This window comes from Lutjanus erythropterus, chromosome 21, assembly GCF_056507025.1.
Source record: "Lutjanus erythropterus isolate fLutEry1 chromosome 21, fLutEry1.hap2, whole genome shotgun sequence".
In the NCBI taxonomy this organism is placed as follows: domain Eukaryota; kingdom Metazoa; phylum Chordata; class Actinopteri; order Lutjaniformes; family Lutjanidae; genus Lutjanus; species Lutjanus erythropterus.
In genome coordinates this window covers 1,288,333-1,305,551 of record NC_139337.1, presented here as the reverse complement: position 1 = coordinate 1,305,551, position 17,219 = coordinate 1,288,333, and the positions used below count along the sequence as shown (strand labels likewise).

Genomic DNA, 17,219 nt, shown 5'->3' with positions numbered 1-17,219 from the left:
AATTATACAAGAATTCACTAACAAAGACCACGCCAGAATAGATTTGCACATAAACGGTTTATTGGTTATGATGGATGGAGGAGAGCTTGGATGATGAGGTAGCGGTCTGGAAGGGGGTGCAGGTTGGAGGTAGGGAGGAAGGGGGAAGGGGTTAGGGTTTGAGGGATGGAGGGATGAGGGTAAAGGGATACGGGATTAAGGGAGGGGGGTGGGGGTAAAGGATGTGGGATGTAGGGTGAGGGATGAGGGTAAAGAGATGTGGGATGGAGGGATGGAAGATGGAGTGGAACCAGGCAGGGTTGAGACTCTGGGTGGGGGTACCGTCTGTCTCGGACTCCTGATGTATGGAGCCCCCCAAGAGAACCTCAGGCTGAAAGGTGCATGTGGGCGTTTCTAATGTCTTTCAGGTCATGTTTGATATAGGAGAGGTAAGCCGGAGAGGACCAGCGACCAAGAACTTTAATGATGTGGTCAGGGATCCCCTGCTTGGATGCGGTTGAGGCGGCTCCGATGCGGAAGGAATGTCCAGAGTAAAGCTCAGGAGATATTCCTGATCTGTACAGGATGTGGCGGAAATGGTGGTGGAACCAGAAGTGGGAGACGGCCTTGCCTGTCTCAGTGAGGAATAGAAGATCTTGCGGGGATGCTCAACTGGCTAGTCTTGAGTTGTTGTAGTCACGTATGGGTTCGTATGGACTCGGGTATGAGTTTAGTCAGAAGAGATAGATGAGTTCCGCTGGACCAGACTGGTTTGTTTTGCTGCATTTAAGGTGGAAAACCAGGGTGTCGGTGGACTGAATTGTAATATCTGACAAGGTTGCGTGTCGCGATGGCTGGAAGTTAAGGGAGGAAGTGGTGAACTCCGAGCAGCGTAGGAAGCCGAAGAAAGCCAGCAGGAACATTGATTGCGGGATTGGATTGCAATGCAGCGGGCAGGAGGTCTGATGTGAGGGGCAAGCGTTTTGGTGTCTGGTGAGGTTCGGCCTTGCGAAGGCCTTTGAGTAGCGTACTGATGTGGGAGTGAGACAGGGCTGGGCATGGTGCTCCAGAGGACAGTTTAACTAAGAAGTTAATACCACTGATGTAAACCTGGATGGTTGAAGACTTGATACTGAGGATGGAATGGGCGTAAGAAATGAAACTGGAGAGTGTCAGGACATCGAGAGTGGGGAATGGAAGGTCATGGGAGACGTGGAAGGCCTTGAAGCAGTTCCATCCTGTCAGGTAAGAGGAGAGTGTTCGCGGGGCGAAGCTGTTGAGGATTGCGTTTTGTGATGTGGTTACTAGATGTTCCAGCTGGGGGGTCAGTTGAGGATGGTGGCTGAAAACAGTGGGACACGGGTTGGAAGAGGGTCGGAGGCTGGTGCCAATTGTCTGAATTTCTGTAATGAGAAGCGAGAAAGTGAGTCAGCAATTGAGTTCTTGTGACCTGGGATGTGCAAAGCTCGGATGATGAACTGGTTCTGGGTGGAAGTCAGGGTAAGTCTCTGCATGAACTGCATGATGTCTAAACACTGGGACCGTCCTTTATTGATAATATCAACAACTGCGCTATTGTCACAGTGGATGGCAACGATCTTTCTGGACCACTTGTGCCCCCAAAGGATAGCGGCTACGATGACAGGGTACATTTCATAGATGGCAGAGGAGGGGATGAGGGAAGTGAATTCAGGCGGCCATTTGGCCATTGGCGAGAACCACCTGCCGTCAAAGTAGCCCCCGAAACCGATGGAGGGGGCTGCGTCTGTGAAGAGTTCTGGAGAAGTCTTCTGGCTGAGTGATGTGGTCATTGTAAAAGAAGGAGATGCCGTTCCATGACGAGAAGAACTGATGCCACATTTTCAGTTCTGTCTTGCATGCATCATCCAGTGAGACATGGCCGTGGAGGGATGGAACGGAGGTGGCGACAAGAAGGACAAGAAGGATCGACCCTGGGGGATGATGTGGATGGCGTAGTTGAGATGGCCCAAGAGTGAGAGAAGTTGGCGTTTGGTGCATCTGTGAGTCAGGAGGAAATTGGAAATGAGTAAGGAAAGCCGGTGGATTTTTTCAGTAGGCAGGGATGCTTGTAGCAAGACTGAGTCAAGGGTGATACCAAGAAACTCCAGAGATGTGCTGGGACCCTCTGTTTTCTCAGAAGAGAGAGGTACTCCGAGTTCATGGAAGGCGGAGATCAGGGTGGAAAGACCAAATGATGGGGGAGAAGAAGGTGGCAGGACTGTGAGAAAGTCATCCAGAAGATGTATGACAAATAGGAGTTTGTAGTTGTTTGTCAGGATCCAACACAGTGCTTCAGAAAGGGAGTCAAAGATTTTTGGGCTGCTCTTACACCCGAAGGTCAGGCGCACTGCAAAATAGTAAACGCCCTTCCAGAGGACACCGAAGAGATGCCAGTAGTCGGGGTGGATCGGAAGGACTTTGAAGGCGCTGGTGATATCCGCCTTGGACTGCCAGGCTCCTTGGCCTGCAATGCGAATGAGTGAGATGGCATGGTCGATTGTTGCGTACTGCATTGAGAAGTCGGGGCATGGAATGAGACTGTTAATACTAGGGATGGTGGAACCGTGGGGGGAAGAGAGATCAATAATGAGTCTCTTTTTCCACGAGTATTTTCTGGTGGCTATGCCTAATGGACTAATCCTGAATTTGGGGAAGGGTGGGGTGGGAAATGGGCCGATCATGAATCCTTGTTCAACTTCCTTAAGTAAAAGTTCATCAACCACTGTGGGCTCAGAAGTGGCGGACTGCAAGTTGTGGCATGTGTGAGAGGAGTCTGGCATGGCCTGCAAGCCGGGATGGAATCCGTGGGTGAAACCCTGAACAAGAAAGTCGACAAACTCACGGTCTGGGTGGTTCTCTAAGGCGGAAGCAAGGGCGTTGATTTTAATTGGGGTGTCAAGGTACTTACACAAGCTGAACTTGGTTGGATTATGTGGACAAGTTGGCCTGGCATGGGCCCCACCACAGAAGGAGCAGGTGTGGAGGAATCTGCAGCTGGAGGCGTTGCATCCAAGGTCGTTAAAGTTATTGCAGATTATCCTCCCACCTTGGTGGAGGACTGACCTCCCTCTTCTATCTACGCCCCTGGGAAGGGGGTCGAGGGAGTTTGGTTGGGTGTTGGCTGGTTTAGTAGTGATGGAAGGTGGGGGGGCCGCAGGGGGGGGCCTACGAAAGACAGTGGGGCTCGGTTTATTCGGGGCTGTGATGTGGGGCAAGGAAGTGGTGAGGGTGCATGATGTGGCTGGGTGAGATGGTGACGTGCCGGAGGTAGTGCAGTGGCCAAAGTAAAGTTGGTAGGTGGGGGGGATAGGTGAGGAAAGTGCTGGGACCGGCTGTAGGCGGAGCTGTGGAAAAAGGAGGTACATTTAAAGTGGGATGAACAGTGTTAGCTACATGTGGGTTATGGGGAGGGGGTAAGGGGTATGGGAGGTGGAAGGGAGGTGGAAAAGAAGAGGCAGTGGGAAGCTGAAGGCTTTGGCTGATGGAGCCACCACTGCTTGAGGACATAGGAGCAGTCTGTGGAGCTGAGGTGGTGGGCATCAGGGTGGGAGGAGCTACAGTGACCAAAGAAGATTGAATAGGAAAGGTAGAAGGAAGGGAAGAAGAAAGGATGCTGGGATGGAGGGATGCATGTGCTCGGGTTGCTAGTGAAGGCTGGGGGAAAGAGGAGGGATGAAATTGCTCTGAAACGGGGAGAGCTTGAGCTGGTTTAGATACGACCTGGCCCTGTGAGAGGGCTGATGTGGAAGGCCAGGCATCGTTGGCCGTGGGGTGCGTCGTGACGTCATCGTCATCGTCCGGAAGAGGTCGGAAAGCATGGCGAGAGCAAGTGGGGCTTTGCTGTGACTCGGTGAATAGTTTGAAGAGTTTTGCCTTGTTGTCGGTGCGACGGAAGGGGATGCGTCGCTGGCTGAGGGCGTGCTTCAGCCGAGCTATTGTCCACTCGGATATGTTGGGAGTAGAAGGACGGCGTGATTGTTGGCTGGGCGCGTGACGGTCTCGTTGGCTTCGCCTGTCATCCGAGCGCTCGGATCGTGGGCGGGTCAAAGATGCCCTTCTTGGAGGAGTGTCCCCCGAACGTCGATGCCGGGATCTCTCCCTGGAGCTGCTGGACAGCGAAGGCCTGATGATGTTCGAAGTATCGGAGGATGGATGCCGAGCGCGTGGAGGAACGTGGATGGATGACCGCAACCGGCGCTGCTGAGGTGGTGGGCAGGGAGGAGAAGGGAAGGACTCGGGTACAACGGGAATGAACAGGTCCCCCTCGAACTGATCGCTGTCGGATGGATTCAGGGAGAGCTCTTCGTCCATTGTTAGGTAGGTTTCTTTAGCTGACTAGTCTCTCACGGATGTGGAAACAGAGTCAAAGGGTGAAGAAACGGATGAGGTGTGCTTAAGTACTTGTAGTACAGAAATGAATCAGTCTGAGGCGTGGTCTTTGTTCCTGAATCTTGTTATAAAACTTCATTATGATTAACTGTTCCACATCATGTCTTGAACATTTCCTGATTAAAAGCCATAGAAGCTACTAGTGTCCATTTAAAGGTACTGATTGACAGATTATGTCGATGACATGACTCTGACCAAGAGTTGACTCAAGATGAATTTAAAATAATAAAATATTATGAAGTTATTATAATTCCTAAAATATTGTGCTGACAGGATCAGTCCCTTCAGGGTGCTGGTGGAAGTCTCTCACACTTCAGTTTCAATGTTGATGCTAAAATCAAAACAATAATTAGACACATTATTCTCCAAACATACGTAAACATTTAAAATCCATGACATGGCACCTGTAATGAACTTATATTAGATGCTGCAGAGAAATTTCTAGGAATGTTAATGCCCTGGAGCCAGTCATCCACTGCAGTCCTGATCTTTTAAATAGCCACTATATACTTATAATTTATTATATTAGTGATTAATTTAGCATTATTCTACACTGTCCTTCTATTTGAATTCAATTTCTGCCACATATAATGAAGCTTATTGTGCATAATAACCTAATGCAAAATTACCATGCTCATTTGTCATCTGCCAAAACTCTTACAAATCACTATTGTAAAAATTCAGACCTTAACAATGTGCAACCAGAATTTGGTATGAGGCAGGATGTGAACAGTTGCTTTTTTGAACCAGCTATGCTCCCACACAAAGCTACTATCTGTATCTGTCTGTTACAAAAATGTTATGTTCTAATCTGTATGCTGATTTATACCAGAGGTAAATGGGCCTGACACCTGATATTGTCAGTAACCGTCTAGTCTGCTTCATCTTCTGGGTTGTTTTCTGTGGCCATGTATACTGCTCATTTGTACTCCTAGATCCAAAATAAATTGAGTTGCAAATAATAAATAACACAATGTACAAAATAGCATTTTTAATCCCAGTAATAAAATTGAAAAAACAAACGTCTGAGCAGAGTATAAAGCTGGTGTAACTGTTAATGACTGACAGAGGTTTTAACAGTGGGGAAAGAATAAGTCAGAATTGCAGATGGACATTATTTAAAACTGGATGTTGTGGTTAAAGTCAGGAGCTTCAGATTAATGTTAAATTGTGTCTGTGGTAAGAGATTAAAAATCTAATGTTAGAAAAAAAAGACATAATAACTCACTGGGACAAATACTGTATAATGTTTTCAAGGATGTAATATTAGCTAATATTAATGTTAGTGAAAAAAATATGTTCATTACCAGGATCATTTATTTATTATTTTATAGCACAGGGTTAAATAACACAATATATTTTAAAACATGACACTCTTAGCTATTAAACCTCGGTAGAGTGGGGGGCAAACCTCCTAATGATTAAATCTTCTATTAAATGTAGACGTCAATAACGTCTTATGGAGTTGACAAAAAAAAAAATCTTTTCACAGCATAGTCGTAGTGAGCAGCCATTTTATATTTTAAAGTGTCTCAGAGTTCTCTTAATGCTAATCAAAATACACATTTTTAAATCATAATTTTTATTTAACTTTGATTTAGAAGGACTACAGAGGTGATGTGATTTGGTTGAGATACATCTAATAGCAATATTATTCAATGACTTTGTCAAAAAAAAAAAAAAAAAAAAAAAGAAAGAAAGAAAGAAAATATTCCCACCTTTTTTAGACCAGGAAATGAGACAGGGGTCCTATGGTATAGCTAACCCTGCTGAGACACAACTTTAAAGGGCAACATTTTCATTACAAAAATCCATATTAAAATAAGGATGATTATAACAGCAAATTTTTTACACCTATGTTATCAGTAGAGATTCTTAGTTTTAGATTTTGAAGGATTTTAACTTATTTCTTAATTGGTTGAAGTTGTGAATTGTCTGGCATGAGGGTGTTTTCTGACACAAAGTAAGTGTAGAATCAAAGAATAAACGCAAGCCAAAACACTTTAAAGAATACATTTTCACCACAAAAATGCAGTTACAGTTACATGAATGTTTTTGTTTTATTTATTTATTTATTTATTTATTTATTATTATTTTTTTTTTTTGACAGTTTTTTAAAGTTAGAACATAATAATGATAGGGTGTTAGGATGATAAGAAGATGCTATTTGTAGTCCCCTTTATGCTACTCATAAGAACAAAGTTTATATACTAACTTTATATAATGGGTCAATTAATAAGGCATTCCATGAGTGCTGAGGATGAATACGTGGTCTAAAGGAAGAAGCTGCTCTTCAGTCTGGTGGAACAGCAGCAGATCCTTGTGTATCTCCCGCCTGATGGCAGCAGGGTGAACACACTGTGGCTGAGGTGCATGTAGTCTTTTAGGATTCTCTGGGCTCTGCAGGCATCAGTTCAATGTAGTTATCAAACAGCAGCAGGGATGACATGAGTGCTCTCTCTGCAGTCTCCAATTTAAGAGAAGCACTGCATGTAGTCATTTTTGTAAATCTTCCTACACAGGAACAGAATCTGAGGGGAATTGACCTTGTGTGCTTTTAGGTTTGGAGCTCTGTCAAAGCTGTCAGAACAGTTTTATATTAAGTGGTCTAAAAAGTCCAAAAATCCATCACATTTTTATCTGTGGTGAAACGGGAGTTCTCAGTTTTCATGTCTCACAGTATTTGCAGTAGTGTCTTTATCATGTGCTGAAAGTAAATTAAATATTACAAACACACCTCTGCAAACAACCAAATACAACTGTGAGTCAACACACAGTAATAACACGTGTCACTAACAGTTGTAAAATAAACTGCTCCTGAACTGCTGTTCAACTCATTGGCAGTGACAACATATGAGTGTATTTTCTTCATGTTGCTTCAGTGACCTCTCTGCTCTCTCCACACTTTTACAACTTTGGTTTGAAATGTTCTGAATGATCCACCTGAGCTAGACAGGGACATTGAAAGAGGCTCATCTATTTATACACTTGAACCTTCAGCACAACTGAAAAAGCTTTAAAGGGTTAATAAAGCAATCATTTTGATTCACTAAGATCTCTAACTGTTCACTTTCAAAGCTTGCTGAGGCATCTCTTTATTGGGAGTCACCGTGTCCTTTTCCATACACAGAGCTCATTTTGACTCTGGCCATCAGCTCAGCACGGCAGGGGTTTGCATTTCCATGACAACACGGCTTCTCAGTTGAAGGTGTCTTAGCTGAAACAAGCTTGAGGAGGCTCAGGTTGAGCGGCTGTATAGCGCTGCATAAACTGTCCATATACATTTTTGAGATAAACATGCTGTTGCCTTAAATTCTTCACAATAAAAGTCCCCTGATATTACATTATTTAAATGCTTTTATTATAAAGCAGCACAAACAGGAAAAGTTTTCATTCAGCTTACTTCACATGACTCCTACACAGCTGAAAGCAAATATGAAACAGTAAAAAAATGCAGATATCTTAAAGTACAAACAACAACAGAGGAGAGAAACTACATTTCAGTGCTACATAATACATAATGTACATAGTACATAATGAGACTTTAAAAAACACCTTTCTCTCTGCTCTTCTGCACATATGAGCCGAGTATCATAACACAGAAAAGGAGGATTGTCAATGGTTGATTGTGGTCGGTGAGACTGCAGCCTGGTTGTGGAGGTGGGTCAGGCTCGCTTTGGCACCACACCAGAGTCAATCCATCTCAGGCACACCTCAGTGTAGCTCGGCATGATAAAATTGGTCATGGAAATGCAAATCAGCATGACATGGTTTTACTCGGCGCAGCCAAAGTCCCAAGAGTGAGTTCCAGTGAATTCTGCTGGAAGGCCCAGCTCACAGTCATAGTACAACATTACTTAGGCAGCATTCAGACAGAATCAGGTGTAGTGATGTTAATCCACAGGTTTGTGTGGGGCTGACCACTGTGAAACAATTAGAAAATAATGTTTTATTTGTCTGATTCACCAGCTCTCTTACGCTGCTCTCTCCTAATTCAGTCTCATGTCAATGGCCAAAGCTGCACACTCTCCTCTTCTCTCTCCCTCAAACACATGGACACAAAGCAAAAGAAGCTTCTTGGTGTCACAACACTGCAGCTAGACCTAGACACTGAAGCTGGATACACAAAATAAACCAAGCAAGGACACGGCTGTAGAGTATAATCACGTACTGTGCCTGGATAGTGCTCGGTTTTTTTAGATATTTCAGGCTGACTGTGGACAAAGTTGGGTTGCATTTCCCTAAAAGTTGAATTGTATCAATTGTTTCTGCCGCAAGCTGCTGCATTTTTTTTTCAGTACACCCCTGCCACCACTGCCGCAGCCCAAACACTCCACCCCCAGTTCAAATGAATGAGAAGACCTGCATTTTCTGTGCTTTGGTCCAGTCAGAATGTTGCCTACAGTGAAGGTGATGTTAATTCTTCTCAGGGAGACGTTTAAATCAGACCTCCTCTGTTCTGGAAAGCAGTGAAAGCTGTAAAATGTCCAATAAAGGCAGCTGGGACTGAGCTGAATGAGTACATGTCAAAATTAGGGATGTGGGTGGCAGCCTGATAGATGAATGGTTATGGCACATACCACATAAGTGTGTCCATGGGGGGATGTCGAGGATCTTAAACATAAAAATTTAACTGTACGCCCAAAAACTGGTATTGAGTGTGTTTACATGCACACTACTATCCTGGTTTTATGCTTTGTGCTTGTTTTGATCATATTCAGGTTATGATTATGGAAAATGAGGAACCTTGGTATTCACATTCTTGTAGACATGTTTCTAACAGTATCCAGATTTCTCATTCTCTGTGTCCAACTGTATCTCCATGTCTCACCATCTCAAAACGCTGTTTTTCACCAGCAGAGTGTTCAGACACCAGGATGAGGTGTTTACATGCCACAGTATCCTTGTTTCTCTCGACTACTCCAGGTAGCTGTGTTTACAGTATCCTACAATGTAAATGTCATATCCTGGCAACTGAACAGAGGTATTTGTATATGTTACTACTAATTTGCTGTGCTTACTGTGTTTTGAGGAGAAAGATGGCTTTTCTGCTTTTTAATTTTCTTTTTCTGTGTAGGAAGTGCAGAGAACAGGACTGTGATGTCCACATGAGGTTAGGTACACACAACAATAGCTTTAGTCAACATAAGGAAAAGACTGTGGTTTTGGTGAAAGTGGTGGATAAACCATAATAATGCTTTAGTTGCTACAAGCAGATATAATAGAAAAACAAATGGAACGTCTTGTCACTGAACATTTTGCTCATGTGTTCCATTTCAGCTTTTTGAATTTTGGTAAATAAGTTAATAATAAATAATGTTTTCAGATTATGTTGATAGAAAACATCATCTGGGTGGCTGCACATTTCTTTCTAAATGAATCTGTAGTTTAGCAGTGTAGACAGGATTGAAGAAACACTGAATTTCACAGCAGTTTTTCTCTGAAGCTGAGACTTATAAATACAGCAGACTGTCAACAGATTCCATCATATCAGAATGAGTCCCTGCAGGCTCATTTACACATGTTTTTTCTCATATGGTATATTTAACAAATTTCATGTTCTTGTGCATAACAAATCATATAATGAATTTCAGCAATCATTTTAGGGCAGTTGCATCAAGGAGCATGACATGTGCTTGAAATTCCCTGAATTATAGTGACTGTAGTCTGCATAAAGCCTGCTGCAGAGTTAATGGTCCAAGATGAGGTTTTTATAAATACAGCATTAAATAGTTACCCAACCTTCAAAACACTTTTTTTCATCTTAATCAATGTATATGGGTATTTAGTAGTTTTGTTGGTTGATCCAGGTCCAAACTTCAATGTTTTAGTGCAAAATATTTGAATTCTCCATATTCTGTTAGAAATATTAAGAGTGACTGACCTCTACGGGTTGAAACCTGACTATTTCAATTGAATTTAGCTTTTGGTTTATTTGGGGCAGGTGACATTTATGGTGGGAGGATTCATCAGCAACAAAACCCCCTCTCCCCACCCAACCAACTGTTGTAAAAAAAAAAAAAAAAAAACAAAAAAAAAACAACATTTTCACCACTCTGTCCTCTAATCAGCAGTGGTGGAAAGAGTACTGAAAATCTGTACTCAAGTAAAAGTACTGGTGTTAGAAATAAAACACTACTACTAATAATAATTTATAAGATACTTTACTAATATATTACCACTAATTACTAATATCTTACTACTAATACTACTAATAATGATCATTTTCAGTTTGTTTCTGTTCTTTATGGTCCTTTATAAAATAGTTTTAGATTTTGTGTAGACTTGTTGTTTATTGTTTAAACTTACCTGTTAGTTGAGTACCTGAAGAACTCAGTATTATATGATTAGTTGATGTTTTTGCAACCAAACTGTCCATAAGCCCTGCCAGAAACGTTCACATGTTATTTAGAAATTATGTTTAGACTTCGTGTTCTCCTTTCATGTTTTATTATGCCAGCATGATAAAACTCAGATGTGATAAAATAAATTTCCCATCACTTGCATATCTATTTCATTCTGTTTATTTGGCAAATATCCTGAGTAAAGCTACTTAAAAAATAATTGATTAAGAGCTAGATTTCACCAAAAAATACACAAATACATAGCTAAAGGTGTGTTCAGAGACGCTTGTGCAGTACAATTGTTGTTTTTAGTTAGTGCATGAGGTGTGTCTGTGTAGCTGTCCTGACTTCAATGGAGAGTTTGTTCAACCACTGTGGAGCCACAACAGAGAAGAAACCTGACTGACATGAGCAACCACAGGTTTCTAGAGGTGACAGGCCTGCCAAAGCACACATGGACACGCTGGGGACTGAACCCAAGGCCTTATACATGCAAAGCAAGTACACTACAACTAAACTACATCCTCTGTGATGTTTTCTCTTCTGGCTTTTCTTTGACATCATTTTATCAGAGGTGTTATAAAGCTTCTCCATTGTTCTGATTTCACTCTGGTCAGTCCTGTGACATTTATAGCTGTGCTTTTTTTCTGCTTAAAGTTTCAAGTTTATTTTATTTGTATAGCATTTAAAAAGCATAACAGATGCTGTGAAAAAGATAGGAACAACTTTAACCACAGTTTAAAACCCAACAAATCAGATAATCAGATAAAATAAGAAAAGAAATGGTAATTAAAACTAAAATAGAAATACAATTAAAAGTCAGAGAATAAAAATGGGTCTTACAGTGCATCTTAAAAGCTTCAACAGATTCACAGCCTGTCAGATATCCCCAGCCTAGCTATTCCACAGCTAAAAAAAAGGCTTGTCACCAGTCTTAGTTTCTCCACCAACAGGGCATGGCCAACATGCCAGGGTGGGGTCTGGTGGGGCTGTAAGGGCTAAGAAGTTTTGAGATGTATGTAGGGGTGAGACACAAGACTATGGAGAGATTTGTGAACTAGTAGAAGATTTTGAAGTTTATCCTGAAATGAACAGGTGTTCTCATTTCTTGGACCTTGTTAATAAGCGGGCAGCCTGAGAGATGCCCAGGTGAAGTGAGCTACAGAAGCCTGGCCTGGATGACATTACATGAATGACTTTTTCTAGATCAGAGGGCAACAGGAGATAGGAGAAAGTTTAGTTTTGGAGATGGTTCTGAGTTTGAAGAAGCTAGACATTACAATGTAATGTTTAAACTTAGATCACCATCAAATATAGTACCCGGGTTCTTGACATGTGGTCTGTAAGTGGAAAGGTTACTGAGGTTCTGGGCAGTAACAGTGGTATGATGTAAGGGGCCAAATCTCTGTCTTGTCCTCATGTAACTGAAGGACATTTTTAGCCAAACTGTCCTTGATATCCAGCAGACAGTTTTGCAATGGAGTTATATTGGCTTGATTTGTGGAATTGAGAGGGAGACAAATCTGAGTATCATCTGCATGGCAGGAAAAATAGCTGTTATGAGTTTGTATTATTCTTCCCAGTCGGAATATGTGTAAGACAGAACAGACCTAAAACCGAACCTTGTGGAACCCCACATTGAATATTTACTGGTACGAAGAATGAGCTGCCAATTAATACACTGAAGCGTCTATTTGACCTGTAAGAATGAACCAATCAAGGGTGGACCCAGAAATGCCAACCCATTGTGTCCAGCGATCAAGTGATTGACATCCAGAAGAATTAAGTTAGTGCATCTGCTGGCATCCAAAGCACAGAGAAGGTCATTTGTCACTCTTAGGAGAGTGGGTAGGGTAGGGATGACCATTTTAAGGTCTGTGGGTAGTTCATGATAGGGATAGTAATAGGGCCTGATTTACTAGGATGTCAAATAAAGACTGCTAAATTGCATATGCAAATGTGCATATTGTACATTGCATGCTGGTGATCTACTAAGAATGTGTTACAAGTTTCCACATGGGGAGTCTGGATAGAAAGCAGAATGACAGCAAGTGCAAGATGAAATTTGATCCCATGGAGGTGTTAGTGTAAGAGGCAAATAAACATATTGTTGAACTATAGCCAAAAAGTCAAGAACAAAACAGATGAAATTAAGAGAAGATGGCAACATATAAAGATAAGGATATAATAAAACTTCTCCTTCTTCTTCTTCTTCTTCAAAAAAAAAATAATAGTGATAATCATAAATTCATTGCACATTAAATACAGACACAATCACAGTCACTGCAAATCATTTTCAGGCTTCGTAAATTGCTGTGTGTGCTAAATTAAACAATTTGCATTTTCTCCTCAAAGTATTTTGCACACTGTGGTAGAAACGCCCCACATTGCATATTCATTAAGAAAAACATACTAAATGGACAGTGCATGCTGTCTTGCACATTTGAAAGATGCAAACATCAGTGTGTACCATTAGTAGATCAGCTTGCACATTTGTTTGTGGGTGATATCAAGTTTACACACAGTTTTATACACATGAAACTTCAGTGAATCAGGCCCTTAATGTCATAATAGCATGATGCTCAGATAGAGCCTGAAAATCAGCCGTCTAGTGACGTCATAGTCATACAGGTCAGCCTTGATACTATGACAGTCATGTTAAAACCATTTACTGCTACATCTACTTCACCACTTCAAGCTCTTCACTGTATGTTTAAATTTGGTATTGCTGACTTTGCTATGGTTCAATTGTACGCTTAGTCAGAGTATTAATACTTGCCAGGAAAAACTGTTAATGAGTCTATATCTGAAAATGGCCAGTCTTATCATCAGACAAAAACTGGGAATATTGAAGGGAATAAATTATAATATCTATATTAATGATCTGACATTTTCTCCAGCACGAACATCATGCATACTTCTTAACTCTGAGATGTCAAAAATAGAGAATTCAAAACCAAAAAATCTGAGTTTCTGAAACTTTGTCTCTTGCATTTTGCTGATTTAAAAAAAATGAAAATAATAAAATAATGAGTACAATGCAACAGCACTTTTATGTTAAATAATTTTAATTTTGCATTTAATTCTTGTAAATTTCTGGCATAAACTAATAGTCACCTTTTTTCCCATTCATGTGTTTTTTTCCCTGCCCCTTAAAGAAAACTGATGTGACAGATTTGAATGCTCCTTTCCTTGTGAAAACAGTAGACCTTTAGAGTTGCGGGGCTTATACACGCTGTACAGTGCCAGAAACAGGCTGTTATACAGAAAAAGGGAAAAAAGGTGTGAAAATGTGTCATAAAACAGGAGAAATGCAGGAGAATTGTTATCCTGGTGGAAATAGGGAGAGAACAATGAAAACTGGAAGTTTCCTGGGAAAATTGGGAGGGTTGGCAAGTATGCCATCATACCAGTATTCCCATATTTCTGGTAAATATTGTCTCCTAATCTGTCCATAGATATCAAAAGCTAATGGACAGATTGGGGGACTTGAGCACTTTTAAGCTCCTCAGAGAGGATAAACCATTTCTATTTCAGCTATTCCTCTTGTTACACCTCCAGGACAAAACAGTCAGTATGTTTATCACCTTGTCCACTCTGGCCAAGTACTCATCAGTGTCTTGTGGATCTGTTCAGCCTCATGCTGCTGTCAGTCAAGCTTTTTGACTTTGTCCATAGCTCATCTGTCTACACGCATACATCTGACAGATGGCTGAATGACACAGTGCAACACATTGCAGCTTGTAATGGCTGTTAGCAGGGTTTCAGTTGTTTTGTGCTTGATGTTTACTTCAGGTGAATGACTTGTGCATGCTTGTGTGCGTTCCTGCAGGTACGTGCCAGTGCAATAGCCCAGGACGCAGACCAGAACTATGACTATGCCAGTAACAGCGCTGTGCTGCATCTGGAGCCAGGAGATGAGGTCTTCATTAAACTAGACGGAGGCAAAGCTCACGGAGGAAATAACAACAAGTACAGCACCTTCTCTGGGTTCATCATCTATGCTGACTAGGCAACAACGCATTCATGCCTTCAGCTGTTACAAGTCTCGAGGCCCAGTCCTTCAACAGATCTTCCCTCACCAATAAGACGCTCAGACTGAGAAATCAATATGAATCACACTTCATAACCTCCATATGATCTTATTTTCTACATTCTGCCATCATCACTGTCCTCAGTGCAGATGATTCTGGACAATAACATCTATAAAATGGTGGACTTGTGAGATCAGACCATATTCTCTATTTATAACCTCACGTCACATGTCGAACTTACAGCTGATGTGTTTATGTTAATGTAGTCCTATCACTGAGTGATGGGGGTGAAGGAGAGAAGGAGGAGTGTGTGTGTGCGTGTGTGTATGCTGGGGGCGATGGGCAGAATGGACAGATAGAGAACCTTCGTTCTTAAATCCGATTGGGCCACAAGCTATCTGTCAACAAAGAACATTTGAATTTAGAAAATATACATATTGATGATATTTAATGAGAAAGCCATTGGTCAGTGTTTTTTTTCTTTTCTTTCTTTTTTTCTTTTACAATATAATGCTGTGAAGGTAGCATGGAAAAGCTGGTAACCCTTGAAGTGCATTATGATACACTGGCTGCAGATTATAATTCCCATTATAAACATAATTACCTCTTTCATAGATTAGAATCATTAATAAAATATTTTTTTAATTACATGTAATTATTTTTGAAAGCATTTGAGCCCTTACACTTTACACAAACCATTTATTTACTTATGTTTTGATTTTGATATTAATAATGTGATGATTCCTTATCATTAATTTGTAGCACATGTTATTCAAATGCTTTCATAAATGGATGTTACACATTGGACAAGTCTGTTCAGAATAGAGCAGAAGCACTGTTGCTTAAACCTTAATCACCTCAACTAAAAACATGGTACAGAAATTGTTGATTGATGTCAAACTTGACAGATGGAGAATGTTCTGGTGTTCAGGGAAACAGTGAGTGCAAGAAGGAAGTGAGGAGCACCACACTGAAGTGGTTGTGAACCTATAGGCTGATATTGCATGAATATTATTATTATTGTCAAAACACCACACAAGTATAACAGAACCTCCACAGAAGGTTTTCAGATCAGTTTGATTGGCCTGATAAAAATAATGTTGCAAATCCAACTCTGTCAACATAAATATGAAATATCCTTTTATCAAGATTTTGAGGAATATGTTCCTTATTTAACCAGACAAATATCAAGTTTGGTCTCTTGTATGTGCAGCAGACTTGAATACTCCTGGATACCTTTTCTTAATTGCTTTATTAAAGCTACAACAAGCATCTCCAGAGCAATATAGTTTGTTTGTTGAGGCTCATTCTGAAGTCATCAAGTACCAACACTTTGGGTCTGTATTTATGAAATTGATACCATTACATGCCACTATGGGTGAAACAAGTGTCTTTCCCACATAACCACATTTCACATTCAATGTTTGTGAACTACTGTACACTGAATGATGTTAGTATGTAGCTGCTTTACCTCAGTGCTTCCTGAGATTCAGTGGTCAGTTATTAAAAACCAAATATTAGTGCTGTTCATACAGCTCACTTACCCTTGTCTGGTTCAAAAACACTCCAGAATAAAAGAGAAACCTTCTAAAGATCTGCAGTCACTGTACAATAAAATACAACAAAGTTGTTCTCCTTTAAAGAATGACACTTCTGACCTAAACACAGCCTGTCATTTTGGAGGTTTTTGGCCGACAACATGCCTGTGCATGAACCAGTGAATCTTATTACAAACTGGCTACAAATGTGCCAAATACAAACTGCATCCAGACATTTCTTCAGATCTTTCTGTGCATCACAACAAACATGGCAAATTAATGAGTTATTTACTTGTTCCAACTTAGCAGCAACCAGCATGGCTGAGTGGCTCCAATATGTCTACAAGAGGCTATTTCTTTAATGTGTGTCCTGGTCAGGGGTCGCGTTAACCGAATATTTTCCGTCGTTGACTGTTTTTTTAAAACGGTGACGGAAAAATCTGAAGGTCGTCTGTCATTTTGACAGGTTGCAATTCACACCCCTGACCACTTGGTGGCGAGTGAGCACATTTATTAGCTATTAGGTTCGTTCGAGATGAACTGCACCTCGCCTGGAGAGTAGATGAGATCAGGCGGCCACAGCAGGAGGTGGAGACAAAAAGCTGCAGTCAAGTCGGACAGTTTTCAACAGACTTACGAGAGAGTAGAGGAAGAGACATGAACATCTTGTTAGATCACCTGTAGGTTACCTGTAGTCTGCAGATCATGATCATAGCTGAAGAAATAAAGTGCGTTCTTGATTGTTGATTGAAGTTAAAATAGAAGAGATCCTGCTTTGGATGCTTGTAACATCTGTTCTTTTATCTGCCTTGTAAAGCACTAAACTGTTCTTTTGATAAGTCATATGTATATCTATATATATATATATATATATATATATATATGTATATATATATATATATATATATATATAT

At 41.1% G+C, this 17,219-nt stretch overlaps 1 protein-coding gene across 1 annotated transcript in view; it reads left to right on the top strand.

Annotated features, from left to right (window-relative positions):
* Positions 1 to 16,383, top strand: part of c1ql3a (complement component 1, q subcomponent-like 3a) — a 28,762-nt gene extending 12,379 nt beyond the window's left edge. Inside the window, exon 2 of the mRNA XM_084747615.1 lies at positions 14,566 to 16,383. Coding sequence (XP_084603741.1) covers positions 14,566 to 14,745 — 180 coding nt within the window. The 3' untranslated portion in view covers positions 14,746 to 16,383. The remainder of the gene's footprint in view (positions 1 to 14,565) is intronic.
* The last annotated feature ends 836 nt before the right edge of the window (positions 16,384 to 17,219 follow it).